Below are 17321 nucleotides of genomic sequence, written 5' to 3'. Positions count from 1 at the left end.
AGGATTGTAAAATTAATAGATGTGATTATGATCATTTGATAAAATGAAGAGAGCTCGTTTGAGATAACTTTACTTTAGTGACTGTTTCCTATCCTGTCACAGGGACCACTGAACGCGCCTCTTTAAATGGTTTCGTAGTGCTCGTTGTTGTATTTTAAAACACTATTGCAATGTTTTCAACTGACATTATGGCATTTAAAATAAAAATATCCCAAACGTAACTGTGGTGCATGTGGCTGTGCTGCAGTCAGTGAACCGCTTCCATCGGCGCTGCTGCAGGAAAACACACTGTTGCTAAGAAGAAACATTATCATGTGAGTATTATGACCAGTACTTAATTTGATCCTGCTGGATCCTGTTCCGGAAAATGTCAGATTTTAAATTTTTGCGTTCCGGTAGGCCTATTTGTTTTTAAAAATCCGGCATTTACGTTGCATTAGATCGTGACAGTGCATGCTTGTGTGCATACGAGACGGCGCGAGCGCGGGTTTAGATGTATTTGGAGGTTATTACTCACGTCTCATTCGGCACACATGTTTCCATATTCGCAATGTATTTGAATGTTAAACTATTATTTATAATGTAAACTAGGCTTGTACTTTACACACATTCACATATAGACGGAAAAGATCATCCTCTTCACATGAGCAAAAAAGTCGTTGGCATAACAGCAGAGTGGACCGGTATAGATGTATTTGGAGGTTATTACTCACGTCTCATTCGGCACAAATCCAAATGTTTCCATATTCGCAATGTATTTGAATGTTAAACTATTATTTATAATGTAAACTAGGCTTGTACTTTACACACATATAGACAGAAAAGATCATCCTCTTCACAAGAGCAAAAAAGTCCTTGGCATAACAGCAGAGTGGACCGGTATACTACGGTCTATTTAAACTGACCAGTGTAACCTTTTATATGTTTGGTTGACTGTATTTTATTTTGATAATGAACAGACTGTGATGTAAGTTTGAATTGCTAGAATATGTGGGGTGTGTGCGTGCGAGGCGCCAGCGCGATCGAACAGCTGAAACATAAAAAAACTCTATTTGTGGAGTAAGATATATAATCCACAAAAGTGTTTACTTTTATTTTTGCACACTCACAATAAAAACAAGATTTGTGCTTTTGCAAAATAAAGCAAACAAACAGAATGCGCGTTGTCATCCTTTCCTTTCCGTGAACTTGTTTATGGAGCGCCGCGCCACACTTCTGTTTTAAATCTGTTAGCTTAATTATTTAAGTCGGACATATTTCGCTTTTTTTTTTTATGAAAACAAATTGATATTTTTATTTTAGGCCTATTACTTACATAGGCTATACATTTTCCTTAAAGCATCCCATTTTGTCCCAGGGCTTGAAAACCTGTGCCCTAGACTAGTTAGGTCCTGCAGAAACTTTCTCTTAATTGTGGCATCACCGTTTAGTGACATCATTGAATGCTCCGTCAGTGTCGGTCACAGTGCCTTTTAATTGCTGTTTTGAATCCAGCAATTATTTATTTACAAATGATGTCACAGCGCCTTTTAATTGCTGTTTTGAATCCAGTAATTATTTATTTACAAATTATAAGCTCTGATTATGACAAGTGTGGTATAAAAGCTTTGTTTATTAGAGGAATATTTTGTGTTACATCGCGACCATGCTTTTGGATGCCGTTTGAGCCTATAGCCTACATTCACGCGGCTTGTTCTTGGTCACGAATTTCCACAAATTCAATCATATTTAGGCATCGTTTCTTTTCCTAAATCCTCACCGTCTAACCCTCTAATTTCGCAGGTTTATTTTATTGTCATTCACTTTTTATCACTGTTTTCGCATCTAAGGGAAATGAAAGAGTTCATGGCCATGAATTAAGAATTCGTTCGATGTATTAATTTGTTCCCTCATTTTAGTTAAATCATGGGTTAAGGAACAAAATTAATTAAACATGGACAGTGGCCACAAATTAATAAGTCGTAGGAACAAATTAACAAGTTGTAGGAATGAATCCTTCCCCCACAGTGTCCCGCAGCCCTGCAACCTTCACCCAATTGTTTCAAATATGAAACAGTTATCTGGGGAAATGACTGTTACTACATGTCTATTGCATTCCATGTTGAAGAACTTTGTGTTGTTTCTATTTTAATGTACTTTTAAAGTTTAAATCACATTAAAAGCTTAATTTGTACATTATGAATGAATGATGACGCATTTATATACCGTCACAGTCACCTCAAAGCTGCTCGCACGTGTTTTGCGCATGAGCCGCACGCAGCCCAAAATTAAACAACTTAATCGACCATCGATAGCTTTAATCAATTGCATCTCTTATTGACAATTAATCGATCATCGATTAATCGTTGACATCCCTACTTGTAATCATTTTATTGAGAAAAATTAGGTCACGATAATTATCGTTAGCCTTTTATCGCCCAGCCCTACTATCAATTAAGGATTCTGACTAGACTGCACTCACAGACAGACTTTTCCAGCAATATTAAAAACTGAGTGTCACTAAAAATTTATAACTTCTAGCGTAGCTTTTTCCCAGGTCTGAAAGTCACGGTTTTACAATCCACTTGTTAAGTTGTGCCATAAGGAATACTGTTTCCAGGTCCAAGCCTCTACTTATTTCAATTGAGAATACTACAGCCGTTTATGAGCACTATTTATTCATATCACACATTTAAGCTAAGCTTTTAAAAACTCACAGTTGTACATGACAGTCTCCGGGCTCACAGCATCCCAGAAACTAATATTTGAACAATTCTTTAAAGATGAGTCAGTGTCTGGCCATCTGAGATTTTGGTATGGATATAAAATTTAGGATTGTGATTTCTCAGCAGTATTAAAGCTCACCGTGAGTGTATATTAGCACCGTTTGTTGTTTGTTTTGGCATCTGATAGAGCGCTTGGATCCGGAAACATTGATGCATGACATCAGACTTGACTTGTGGATTCTATGACATGTCTAGGTTTACCATGATAATGGGAATCCTCGAAAAGGTATAAAAGATTATATGACAAATGCTAAAACCTCTGCTCAGAATTATATTGATTCATAAGGGCTAGAGCTTGCTGGTCGAGCCATCTGAATTTGAATGTGGTAGATATTGAATGTGAATGGGTGATGCGTTTCCACCCACAGACTTTGATCACAGCAGCTGTAGGTGCCACCCAGTCAGACACAGAAACTTCCACCGCCAAGAACAAAAGCTGCATGCAGACAATGACTGCAGAGACATAACAGCGACATGAGCAGAGCTTTACAGTCGACAGTTACTCTGTGATACAATAGATCATCCAACGCTTCTGTATTATCAAAGACAACAACAGCAAACATTCCAGCTACAATGAGCATGAAACAGAGAACCGGTGTGTCTGTAGCGAATCAAAACTCACGGCTTTCAACCACGCCGTTTCTAGATGGATTTGCATGAATGAGAACTGCTCTTAGTAAGCAATGAGTACTGGGATAGCAGATCCCATGAGAGGAGAACTTGAGATTGATTTATCTCCATCTCAAAAGCTATAAGTCTCAAGAGGCTGTGCATTGCAGTGATTTTTCCATTGTTACAGGAAGCTGCTAGACTTGGTGTGAAAACAGCGTCAACAGCAGTACTAAAAAATAATAATAATAATAATTTATTAATAGTAATGATCACAATAAACAATTCTTCTACCAACAGGGCTCTCACACCTTTTAAACAATGACTTTTCTAGTCATTTCTGATTACTGGATAAGATTTATCAAATAAATTTATACACATTGTTGATGCAGATTTCTGAACTCATATCACATTTGTCAGTCAGTTTTCTTTGCAGTGTCACTGCTTGCTGTTTAAAAAAAAAAAAAAAGGCTGGGCTGATGGCATGCAAATTTTCTCACCTGGTGTGAATAAGCCCATAAACCAACTGTTTCTATTCAAAAGTTTTCTCGCACCAAATATTAGCAATCTGTGACTGGGCCTTAAAGAAATAGTTCACTCACTCAAAAAAAACCCCCAAAACATACATACACACATAAATAAATAAATAATAGAGATATTTTTAATGAACACCCACACACATTTGATCTTTCATAGACCTCTGTGCATGTGTGTTGATCAATGTTTATATGTGGATAAAGGCCTTAATTAAATCTCTTCTTCATATAAAGTGATTGTGAAGACTTGGATTAAACGTTTTGATTCATACGTATCTCTTTTACAATCTCGACATTAAGTTTTTGAAGCAAGCAATCAAGCGTTCAATTTGTCCAACCAGTTCCAACCAGTTTTATGGGCATTTTTACCTTTAAGCCAATTTTTCTAAAAGTGTGCACCATCTTTTGAGTCAAATTCTTGGGTCGTTACCAAGCAAATTAAATCGGTATCAACAAAATGTATCTTTGCAATGCAGAGGAAACACAGAAGCTGCACTAGAAGTGTCCTTTATTATTATTCTATAATTATTCTAACTGAATGTATTGATAGAATTTAAGAATTTGACGTAAATGATGACACGTACACTTAATAAGGTTAGAAAAATATTGCCCTTCATAAAGTTAAAAAGTGTCCTAGAAATAAATTTAAGCCAAATATCACAAATATGCTGATTATAGTAAGACCTGATAGAGCACTGATGAGACTATTGCTTCAGAATAAATTACATTTACACACAAAAAAAATAAACTTTTTTTACTCTGACAAGTGAATGACTGATTTACTTGTCAGAAGGACAAGCACGTCAAGGCTTAATGTCGAGCCCTGCATGTAAATTTATATAGTCACCAGTGGCGACCTCAGCAAAAATATCACTTGCAAATTCATATTTGTTTTGGTGAAATGGAGGGACAAAAAAAAAAAATCTCTCAGATGTCATTAAAAATTCTTCATTTTAATCTTATGGATTTGAAACGACACAAAGATGAGTAAATTTCAATATCTGGCTGAACCATGTCATTAAATATCCCAGTTTAGTCTTGTTTCCTGTAGCTCCTGAAACTGGCAGATCATGATGATAAACTTATAAAAAAAATGCAAACTGACAAACGTGTAACTAGAATCCCTTAATTATAACATGAACTGAGTTGTTTATTCAAAAGAAATTAGGTTTAATTCAATTTATTCTAAGTTAACAAAAAAAAGCCTAAAACGGACACACATATGCAATAATTCTCACACTGAGGCCTGAGGCTTATGTGACTGCTAATGCGGTGTATGTGTGTTCACTGCTGTCCTGTGGCCAGCCTTGCTAAGCACAGTTCAAACAACACAGGAGACTAAAGGTCACCAGAATGTCCTGGTAAAAAGCTTCCTTTGTGGCACCATTGGGGAAGGGTGGGTGTGTGTGTGTGTGTGTCGTATACTGGCAGCCACTGCTGCTTTCACTGTTACACAAATCAAGCAAAAGGGGTGTGGATACCAGAGCAGGTGACATTGTGTAAAAGATAAACCTGAGTACAATGAGTATAAAAAAAGAACATCTATTCTTTTATGAACACTATACATTAATTAAAATAAAAAAGGAGGGAAATTGTTCAGTTTAGTACTGTATTTATTCAGTTTAATGACCCAAAACAGATTGGAAATGGATAGCCAAAAAATGTAAATCTTGTCAACATTTGTGCCAAACCCAAATGCTGTTATTTTCATGCCTTTAGAAGAGTATTTCTGAATAATCTTTCACAAAGCTCTTTTAAATACAACAGTTCACAGTGACGACATCTAGTAGCTCTAAAAAGGACAAAAAAAGCAGCATACTGAAGTCTTGTTCTAAAGCCATACAAAAGACTTTTATGAAGAACAGACCAAAATTACAAGGGAAATCGTTCCTTCTGCTGCACCTCACCAATGTTATTGTCCATTCCACGTTTTTAAAATGGTCAGTCCTCATTTAGCCAAGACACGTGAGAAATTGGCATCAATGATGTCGAACCTAGTGTGGTCCATTTCTGTGAATCTGAATGTGATTCTGGTGGTGGCAAAGATGACATGACAACTTGGTTTTATAAAGCATACACTGTTTTCTGTGCTTCTAGGAGCTTGACAATCATGGTTATATGGAAAAGAGCTGCAGGAGGATTCTCCAGAAATTCTCCTTGTGTGTTCCACTGAGAAATAACACCATATTAGTTTAATGGCATGAAGGTATTAGCACACATTGACTTTGATTTGTGGCTGAACTAATACTTTGCCATAGAAGCTACTGCCGTTTTACACAAAAGGTGGAGATATCAGTGGGAAAGCAAACACAAGCGGATTGGAATAAAAATTAAAGCAGGGAGTCTCAGAGCCAGTTCATAACTTTGTCATTCTGCAGTCTGTTTAAAAAAGCAAAACCGGCACAAATAAAATGTGTCAAGAGTGGCCTGATCTCCTGGTTTAGAGACTCATGCCCTGATGCACAGTGATAAGCAGAGGATCGTGTCACTCGAAACACAGAGGCTGATTTGCATCTTCCCTGACTGTGGTTCACTCCTGCTTTGCTTGTGTGTTCTTCCCGAAAAACAACACGACTCCAGGCAACAGGTGAGATCAGCTGAACCTAAACACTCCTGACAAAGTAAAGAACTATTCGACCCACTATAAGTATTGCAGAACAAAACAAACAAAGAAAACCACATCATGCAGGTACTTCATCCTTCTGCTGTGCTGTCTAGTGGCATTAACACTAATAATGAAAATTAGGGATGAGATGAGTAATGTTTATTCTGTGTGATCTCTTAAAACATACACTGTATAAAAAAATAAATCAAATGGCAAGAGGTGGAGTTTGACAACACTTACACGGTTAAGAAAAACAGTCTGGGCATTAATTGTGCATTAAATCCTTTGTGTCTGTAGGATTATTTAAATGGGTCTAAACAGTGTGATGATAAAACGCAGTGATGTAAGGAAGGAAAAAGACTGTTTTGAATGAATGCACAGGGTAATATCACAATGCTCCAGGCACTTATTTATTTATTTTTGAGTACAGAAGCGGCCAGGGGGAATTCAGAGACCACAGGATAAAGAGCATACAAATTAACTTCTGTCAGTCAAGCAAGTACAATCTGCTTCCTGCAAACATGGTTGGATTCTGTCAAAAGCCCAGGAACAGAAAGAGGTGGGATTTTGGTTGCATGACACAAACTAATCAGGTCCTTATGATGCAAGCATGAAGGGTGTAAATAACAACTACTCTGATAATCAATTAATATGGTTAAAATAATAATAATAATAATAAAATAATAATTCTGCTGAATGTATGCAAATACATAATGCTATGCTGTACATTGTGCAAAAATTTTTAAAATTGACATGTTATAATAATAAAGGAAAATAAAGTACACTACTGTTCAAAAGTCAGTAAGATTTTGTTTACAGGAATTAATACTTTTATAGAGCAAGGATGCATTAAATTGGTCAAAAGTGCTTTAAGTGAACTGGCACTTAAGATATTAAATACATCAAATTGGCAATATAAATAAATGCTGTTCATTTGAACTTTCTATTCATCAATAGAATCCTGAAAAAAAAAATGTATCAAGGTTTCTACAAAAATTTGAAGCAGCTGAACTGTTTTCAGCATTGATGATAATAAGAAATGTTTCTTGAGCAGCAAATCAGCATATTAGAATGATTTCTGAAGTATCAAGTGACACTGAAGACTGGAGTAATGATGCTGAAAATATAGCTTTGATCACAGGAATTTAAAATATATTCAAATAGAAAACAGTTACTTTAAATTGTAATAATATTTCACAATATTACATTTTTTGCTGTATTTTTTTTTTATCAAATAAATGTAGCTCTGGTGAGCAGAAGAGAATTCTATCAAAAAACATTAGAAAACCTTACTTGAATGACAGTGTAAGGTTAAACTGGCAAGAGTCAACTGCATTAACTCCAGGAAACACGTGTCAGAGTAACTATTTATTTAAGAGTGCAGAGGCTACCTTTAACGTTGTTGTTCTGTAACCAGGCCAACACAAGCACAATGGCACTCACATATCGACTTAATCTGGATGATCCTGATCTGACCTCAACATGACCGGTGTCTTTATACACTAAGGTGCACAGCAGACAAGCAGGAATTTTAGCATGCTGCACATGTGCGTTCATGCATTACTCAGCATTTCCACAGTACAAGCACACCTCCATGAGAACACAAACAGGTATCTGAATGATATTCCAGTGAACTCTACAAGCGTAATCTGATGACCTGCTGTCAGAGCGAGGCACTCTGCAGTCAAATGCCACGACCAAACAAGGTGCCTCCTACAAACAGCGACAGTGGGGTCATTATTCTTAGCGAGTGGGACATCACACCTGTTGGGTTATAGGAGACACAAGAGTCTGAAATATAAACACAGAGGACACCTGTGGTGTGCTGGACGATGTGTTGTCTTTGGTGGGACTGGTTAAGAATGAAAGCATCGCCGTCTCTCTGACACCTGACGTCGTGGAGAGAGGGAGGGTGTCAATCTGTCCGTGACTCTCAAGACTATCCAATGTCAGCTCATCTGCCTGAAGGCGGCTCTGGTTTCAGCTCAGCCGAGCAGTCAGAGCTCAAGAGGCTCCTCTCGCTGAGGAACATGGGTGACGTGGAACACAAGGCCTGTGTTTGGACGTTATCTGCCCAAACAGAGGCACGTTTCAGCTCTTATCATCTACGGATAGGGAGGGCATTGTGTTAACAACCACTAAGGCCATGTCCAAATGTTATGGCCCTCAAAAGAAAAGGTCAAGAAAAAGACATCCACACTAAAACACAAAGGAAAGAAAACCCATCACTTTGAAGCATGAATGCTGAAAAGTGTTCCCACCCAGTTTACACTTGCGTTTTCAGTGATCTGATCACAAGTGGCCAGCCGAGATGCGCTATCATTTCCACCTGGTATTAACATGCGTTTCAAATATCTCCTGTAACCATTTGTGTTACTCCTCTTTTATTTCATCACACTCTACTTCACATTTTTTATCCATGTTTTTGGCAGCACTGAGTTTAAATAATAAACAATGACAATTTCTTTTTTTAAATTTAAACATTTTTATATCCTATGCACTTAAGTAAAATATGCCACTATAAACCTATATAAAGGCCAAATCATACAAAGAAAAAATTATATACTATTAATTAATTCTACATTAATTTCTTATTGAAGACATAATTTTAAAGTAAATGTATGTGCCAGCTTTACAAAGTCTACAAAAAACTGCATTGTGTATTATAGTATATAATTAGAACTACATTATTTTTGTATAATAATTTTTCAGTGATAGCAGTAATAGTAATAGCAGTAATAGTAGAAATAATAGTAATATCAAAACTTTTACAGAGAACATGAACACACAGTATGACTGTCAGTCAGGGACAAATGTGCTCTGTTTGGCAGGTCACAGCCTCTGTGGGTTTATGATTATTAACATTGCTCAAAAAACAACTGCCATTATTTACACAGGGCTTGAATTTCGGCACGGGGTTGTGGGTATTGTGCGCAATTCTACTCATTCCCACAGATTCCGAGCTTATAACTCGGGAAATTCCCGCACATATTTCAGTGTGGAAGATGCTCGGGACAGATGAAGGAACGTATCAACTTACGCATGCTTTTAAAACTTACCAATTGAAAGATTCAAGTGACTTTAAACCATTCAAGTAAAAGGAGACGCGAAAGAGAACTCAAAGCTTTTGCGTGCTCTCTGAGAGACAGTTTTCTGAGCGCTCACACCCGCCTCTGAAACAGCACACAACTACAGAATTGAGTTATGTTTTGTGCCTTTCTGCACGTAAACGGCCAAATACATACAAAATTGTGTCAAAATGGCTATCTTGGCGAGTACTCAGGTGAACACAGTTGGTATATAGGCTATTAAGTGAATGTAAACAGTTGAGAAAAAAAACACAGGTGTAACAGTATATTAGATCCGCGCATGAGCTCTTAAAGAGACAGCAGCCTATATAAAACTGCATTACTGTTTATTTACACAGTGAAGACTATCCAGTGTTATTTTACAGTTGAATAGATTATACAATTTCTGTAGTATTTCTGTATCTGAATATATATATAAAAAATGTCTAAAAACACCCCAACTCCCCCTTCAAAAAAAAATGTAATAAAAAATCCCCCCCATAATAGTCACCTAAGGTGGTAATTCCCCACCATTTTCCAAAACGAAATTCAGGCCGTTACAATAGTTTGATGCAATGGAGATGCACACACCAATACTGCGTGCCATATGCAAATAATCTGTATGCATGGAACACATGAACACATGGTTGACTTCCTATATTTGCCAAACTGTGCAGTAAAAAGGGAAGCTTACTGTGTGCAATGCTGTATCCCACAATGAAATGCACTTGTCTTAACCTTCCATTTCCAGCTTGACTAATGAACTGGAAATAATATCAGCTGTGATTTTTTCTCATTCTCCTCATTATCTGATTAGACTGCCAAGAGAAAAAATATAATTGTATAAAAAAAAAAAAACAGCATTCTCAGCTGAAATTGTAATAGTGAATTGGCAAAGCAGATTTCACTGCCTTTATCCCTGCCAACATGCACTCAAAATCCCTGCTCTTGTAATCATGCATGACCCTGGAAAGTCAGTCTTCTAATTTGCAGTTGTGAAATAGGAGTATTCGGTTACCATTCTTCCAACATATGCATGGAGAATCTGCTGGAATGATCTGTCAGTCAGTCCACTGGCTACTATTTACATTTCTTGCTCTGGGATGAAGCTGCCCATCCTGGTGTAGGATCAGTTTCCCACAGCCCTAAACCTTAACTATTAGTAAAAAGCTGATTCAAGATAGGCAGCAGCTCAAATATGGAGGACTTAATTGTTTATCATTTTTATCTTATTGTTTAAATTCAAGTCTTATTTTATCTTATTGCAACCCTTTACATTGCGAGTAAATCATTCGCACATGCGACTAAATCTTCACTCTGGGCGACTAAATAATGTCTATCATTAGCCATTGGCTAATAAATTCTCAGATTTTACTCGCCAGTGTGTGTTAGAGGTTAATTACAAGTTGAACAGATATATTTTCACTCGCTGAACACTGACTGAGTGCTTGAGAGTTTCGCTCTCCGTCAAGCGATCTGTACTCTTTCAATTCATCTCAATGGATGCGCAGCGCACCTGTATTTCATGTACCATAAACTCTAGTGTGAAGGCGCACGATTCGCCATCGCTTTGCTGAGAGCGCTGTGTTTCTCACACATGCAAAGAGAGAGAGTCTTACACACCACGCTGAATCGACGCGCAACAGTTCATTTAGAATTATTCAGCTTTTAAGAACAAGCAGAAGATATGCCGGTTTCTATGTTAGTGGGCGGAGCTAATGTGCAAACGGCAATCTCATCTATGACCGTCCCTGTTTTGATTTCAGCAAATCAGTTCGAGCGAACACTGACAACGCTGACATATTCATGAACCCAGCAGCTCATCAATCCTTTGTGCGTTGTATACTGTTAGTATAGTAGTAGAATTAGTAGTAGTATTATCTTTTAATAATAAATACTATCATCTATTGCTATTCTCTATTAAACGGTCATTGGCTGGCGCTCATCTATTACCGTCCCTGTTTTGATTTCAGCAAATCAGTTCGAGCGAACACTGACAACGCTGACATATTCATGAACCCAGCAGCTCATCAATCCTTTGTGCGTTGTATACTGTTAGTATAGTAGTAGAATTAGTAGTAGTATTATCTTTTAATAATAAATACTATCATCTATTGCTATTCTCTATTCTTTTACAGAAACCCTGAAGGACCAACAATATCTTAAGCATCACCACCAGTCCTAAGTTCAGTTAAAATGACAAATATGCATTCATACATGGTTACCACGTTTTAGTCAAATCACTAAAGTTCTATCATTAAATAGTGCTTAATTATCATATTATCATAATATAATACTTGATTGACTGATTAAGGTGTGTATATATATATATATATATATATATATATATATACAGTATATGCGTGTGTGTATATATGTATGTATGTGTGTATGAGTGTGTGTAAAAAATTATGGTAGCATTGAGAACAAGTTCAAATTATGTAAAGTTATGTCGTCAAATTATGTAAAAATTATTGTAAAAAGAATTTACAATCTCTCCATAAAGTATATATACTTCCGTAGTGATACTTCTTTTCCTTTTATATTTTCTGAACACCTTGTAACATACAATCAAAAAACCTGTGGTCATCAGTCATCCTATTAGGGCTGTAACTAATGATTATTTTGATAATTGATTAATTATTGATTAATCTGTTGATTATTAGCATATCCATATAGGCTATGCTATGAATTATGTGCAAATAAGGGTTAAAACACATTCTAAACCACAAAACATTGCTTACCATTTTTAAAATAGTAAAATGAAAGCTTATTGTAAATAATAAAGAAACACAAAAGCACTAAATGTTTACTGGTACGAGGCAGGAGGAATACACCTTCACTCATCTGAACAAAATATTTACTATAAATTGTACTACTACTGCGCTATAAGAAAAATACAATTACTTGTGTTACATAAAGAATTTTAAACCTACGTCAAATCGCTAACAAGAAACATTTTATCGATTAATCGTTGCAGCCCTACATCCTATAGTTTATTTGCATGGCTTTACACCCTCTGTTGTCAACATACTCCTATATAATATTTATTTTGTTACTTTGCATAAAAATTCATAGTGACTTTAATGACAAAATGACTAACCAATAAAGCTAAAGCAATTAATATATTAAAATGTCAACCTCCTACACTAGTTTGTCACAGTGGTGCTTTTTAAAATATTCTTCTACTGTAAGTGCCATTACATTATGTCTGCGCTTGAACTACCAGAGCACCTGCACTCATTTCAGGAGTAGTTCTGCTCTGGAAGCAGGCCAGTCCTGAGGTCATGTGACAGTAATGTAGCATATAATGTTGTTTGAAATGTTTATACAGTTGCATAATGCATTCCGTTTCAAAATCTCAACATGTGATTTGAACCCTGACTTCCCAAACATGACACGACTGAATAAATGCAATACATCCACCATTATTATGGTCTGGCAGATACAATGCTGTGTTAACAAACAGCTCAAAGTCGACTGATTCAAACATGCTCAACGGAACATGAAACTGAAAGCAGGAGTTTTTCCTGGCTCAAACTGAGTCGGAGGTGGTACCATCCTGATCATGTGCACACAACGTACCCACCCTTCAACTGGCTGAAACAAACACTTTTTACATGCAACTTATTTTAGGTGCTATAATAATTATGATATTATAAAATTATATGATTGAAGAAAATGACAATTATAAAGTTATATTTTACAAAAACAAACCTGTTGAACATGAAATTAAATAAAACATACCAGCTAAAAGGGGCCCTTTTGTAGTACAGGTGAACATAAAACATTAGGTTGTTAAACATTTCATGAAATTGAAAATCTTTATCCACTCCTTATTGTCTCCTGGTCCACATTGCATTGATCCAATATACATTTATCCACTTAAAGTGTCTTTCTAGAAAACAAAATATTTTCTTACAACCTTAAGTGAATTCTTCTGATACATCATGAAATGCAATCGCAGCAGGGTAACAGGTGCATTAAAGATAACATTAGCACCAAGCTATGACTTTTTATCAAATTAATAGTAAGCTTTGGCGGGTGGATAATTTATTTGAAGCTGCGGATTCGGGTGACGTTTTAGCTCATCCGCGCATCACTAGTAAGCTTTAACTCAAAAATCACTTCAAACCAGCATCGAGTGTTTGTAATAACTTATTTGTAGTTTTTTATACTAAGCGACCAGCTTGGCACATCTCATGTAAACATTCTTTACTGTTAAGAAAACACCCCAGATCTCATTAAAATAACATACAAACCATATACTATTGTAATCGTGTGTTAAATATAGGGCCCTATGAAATCGGTTTTATTTTTTTTCCCAAACTACATTCAAATTTTTCTAGAATCCTTTTTAATGGTTAAATTACATTTTATTAATCAAAAAGCATGTCTAATTAATTAAAATCATGGAACTTATACAATGTCACATCAGTTTATTAAAAGTTTGACAAAAATGTTTAGGGCCCTATGAAATCTTTTGATTTTCTTTCACCATATGTTTTATTGTTACCAAATTCTGAGTTGTAGCATGTCTAATTATTTGAATGCATAAAAACAACTTAATTTATTCACATTTATTCTTAAAACAGCCTTATGAAATCTTTTCTTTTTCCTCAGAAATTCTGTGTTGTGTATCTGGTTATCAAATGAAGGCATAACACATTAATTAAATTTAATTTTAAATTATTGAAAATTAAACTATTTTTTGGCAAACAAAGGGGATTTACTATTAAAATTAAAACATGGAAGAAATGTTGTGTGATCATTCCTTAAAAAGTAAAGTTTTAATAATTTTAGTAGTGGTAGTAGTATGTACATTCTGCTGAACAAAAGTAATATTTCTGCTGCAATGTATTCAAGTTAAACCAGACTTTTATTTTGACGGGTTGCCGTGAATACCTTTATATTTTTGTGCATCATATGACGCTAGTTTTACTCAAATGAAATGGTAAAATACTCATGAAGTGACTCTCAGAGCAGTTCTGGTGATATTGTTCGTGTATTTATGTCCTCATTTAGTGAGACGGCAGACGCTGGAATCACCGCGAGCATCGTGTGCGCTTCAGTGTGTGTGTAGTAAACGAAACCGCACGTCATTCATTCATACAGAGATATAATCGCATAATATGAGTTAATGCTCATCAGATTGCGTAAATCAGTGAAAAATTTGTAGAAATTATGATTCTGTGTAAAGAAATATCAAGCAAACTTGTATAAAAATATCAGTATTTTTCCAAATATGAACTAAAAGCTCTAATGGAAGCAGTTCAGTGACGCTTGTACGTGACTGCCTGCCTGAGTTTTGTCGACAACCAGAGGCGGCACAAAATTTGGCGGAGGCGGCCGCCTCGTAATTCTCTATGCAGGAAAAACCCTAGAAAAGTGATTTCAGGCCACATAACATGCTTTATGGCACATACTTGCACGTTATCACAACGTCAGCTTATAGCCTATGTTATCTTTAACACCATGGAGTAAACGGTGATAAAGAAAGATTACAAGTCTATTTGTTTCTCAGTATTCAGCACTAATGACAACCAAATGAACAAATGATTGCTACACAGTTTGCTGTTCACAGTTTTTCGCTGCACATGTCCTTTGTGAACTCTACGCAAAGAAATCATAGGCCTATTCCCCCTTAACATCTCTAGTCAGGACAAATGGCACAATAGGAAGAGTAAATGGATAAAGTGCTCATGCAGTTTTCAATAAAAAGAATTAGCCGTGACTCACCCAGTTCCCTGGACACTGGAGACACGGCTACGTTCTCCCCGATCTTAGATACAGCATCAAAGTACTGCTTCCCAGCCAGAACCATGGCTGCAAAACAAGGATAAGAATATGGTTATTCTACTGAGGTGGAATCGTGTAAGATATTTGTTTCACTTTCTGTGTTCACAACATGCTGCACATTGTTTACTAGAGATAATATACAGCATTATCACTAATACAATGATTGTCCTAGGCCTTAAAATTAAAAATTTTAATTTTTATTGTGTGTTTGACTGTTAAAACAAAAAAATATGTGTTGTTTGTCTCAATAAATTGGGTTAATTGAAAAATACAATGGTTAAATTTAAACGTGTTTTTCTATTGCTCTGTTTTAAAAAAGGTTATAAAAAATGTCAATAATTATCGATACCGAACGATATGAAACATTATATCATTGATAATTTTTTTTAGCTATATCGCCCAGCCCTAGATTGTCCCAATAAATGAAATGTTAAAGGGATAGTTCACCCAAAAATGAAAATTTGATGTTTATCTGCTTACCCCCAGGGCATCCAAGATGTAGGTGACTTTGTTTCTTCAGTAGAACACATTTGATGATTTTTAAGTCCAACCGTTGAGTCCATCAGTCGTATAATGCATGGCAATGGTAACAAAGACTATGAGTGTAAAAAAAACATGCACAGACAAATCCAAATTAAACCCTGCGGCTCGTGACGACACATTGATGTCCTAACACACGAAACGATCGGTTTGTGCCAGAAACCGAACAGTATTTATATAATTTTTTTACCTCTAATACACCACTATGTCCAACTGTCTTTGTGCGCGCGCACGACTTCCGGTGCGTGAGGCGTGTACGCGCTACATCTTGGATGCCCTGGGGGTAAGCAGATAAACATCAAATTTTCATTTTTGGGTGAACTTTCCCTTTAATTCTTGTGTTGATAAAAAAAAAAAAAAATCTACAGACGGGTTTTCTAATGTTTTCCAAAAGCTTCGGAGTATAATTAATACTGTACTATGATTATTACATTTCACCAATCTGCAAGTGTTTCATTTGTCATCAGTGAATTATAAAAAAGCAATTCAAAAGCAGCTAGATATTTGGATGGGGCACAACAGAACGCCAGTGCCTCGACTCGAGACATGTTTTTAAAAGCTGACGCAGTGTCTTACCACTGGGTTTATGGCAGAAGAAGCTCTGGAGCCAAAACAACAAAGGATTTATGAACACACTCAGTCAGGAGAGCTACTGTCTGTAAGACCTGTAGATTGCAGTTAGCAACTCAGAGGGCAAATTGAGGTTATGGTGGAGGTGGAGGTTATGGTGATGTGATTCACTCCGGGTCCAAGGTCCGGGAACTTCCGGTGTGGGAACGCTGTGCGCGTCTGGCTGCCGCTCCGCACTGGGTTGTGTGTTTGTTTGTGTTTGCTACTTTACTACATTCGTTTTTGTTCCGCCAAACTGGATTTACTCTCCCTGCTTGGCTGGCGGGTTTTTGGCAAACTGGAGTCACTCTACTGCTTCGGATAAGTGTACTTTTGTTGTTGACGCTGGAAACTCCTGGTTGTCGGCCTGCTGCGAGCCCTCTCAACCCTCGATCCATCATCTGCCGGACTGACTGTGAGGTGAGCTAACACTCTTCTTACCAGTCTCTCTACTGGCTTACTGTCTGGTCGGGTAGCTTTCCTCTCCGTAAGCTTTTATAGATGTTGCGATTGGTTGTGGTCCTGGCTAACGTGGCGTTGCTGATAGCCGGATTTCTCACGGCTATCACCAACATGTCAAAGGTTTTGGCACTTGCATCGTCTCTGGTTCTCTTTATTACTTTTGGATTACTTTCCAAAATGGAATTTGGATACCTGTCTAGCGAACTCAGGGCGCTGGATGTGCACTCACGCCTCGACTCTGCGACATACGAGCACTGCCGTTCGCTCGGGATCATCCGACGTCCGCGTTACATACATCGCTCAGTCAGAAGGATTTTTAACCTTCAGC

At 36.8% G+C, this 17321-nt stretch overlaps 1 protein-coding gene across 3 annotated transcripts in view; it reads right to left on the bottom strand.

The window, feature by feature from the left end:
- Positions 1-17321, bottom strand: part of LOC107691223 (brain-specific angiogenesis inhibitor 1-associated protein 2-like protein 1) — a 71537-nt gene that overhangs the window by 46343 nt on the left and 7873 nt on the right. For 2 of the 3 annotated variants that reach the window (XM_016489727.1, XM_016489726.1), the window contains exon 3: positions 15323-15409. The exons of the other annotated variant lie outside the window; for it this stretch is intronic. In XM_016489727.1, the coding sequence (XP_016345213.1) occupies positions 15323-15409 (87 nt within the window). The remainder of the gene's footprint in view (positions 1-15322; positions 15410-17321) is intronic. 3 annotated transcript variants of the gene reach the window in all.

Source organism: Sinocyclocheilus anshuiensis, unplaced genomic scaffold (assembly GCF_001515605.1).
Source record: "Sinocyclocheilus anshuiensis isolate Anshui unplaced genomic scaffold, SAMN03320099.WGS_v1.1 scaffold202, whole genome shotgun sequence".
NCBI lineage: Eukaryota > Metazoa > Chordata > Actinopteri > Cypriniformes > Cyprinidae > Sinocyclocheilus > Sinocyclocheilus anshuiensis.
This window is presented reverse-complemented; position numbering and strand designations above follow the sequence as displayed.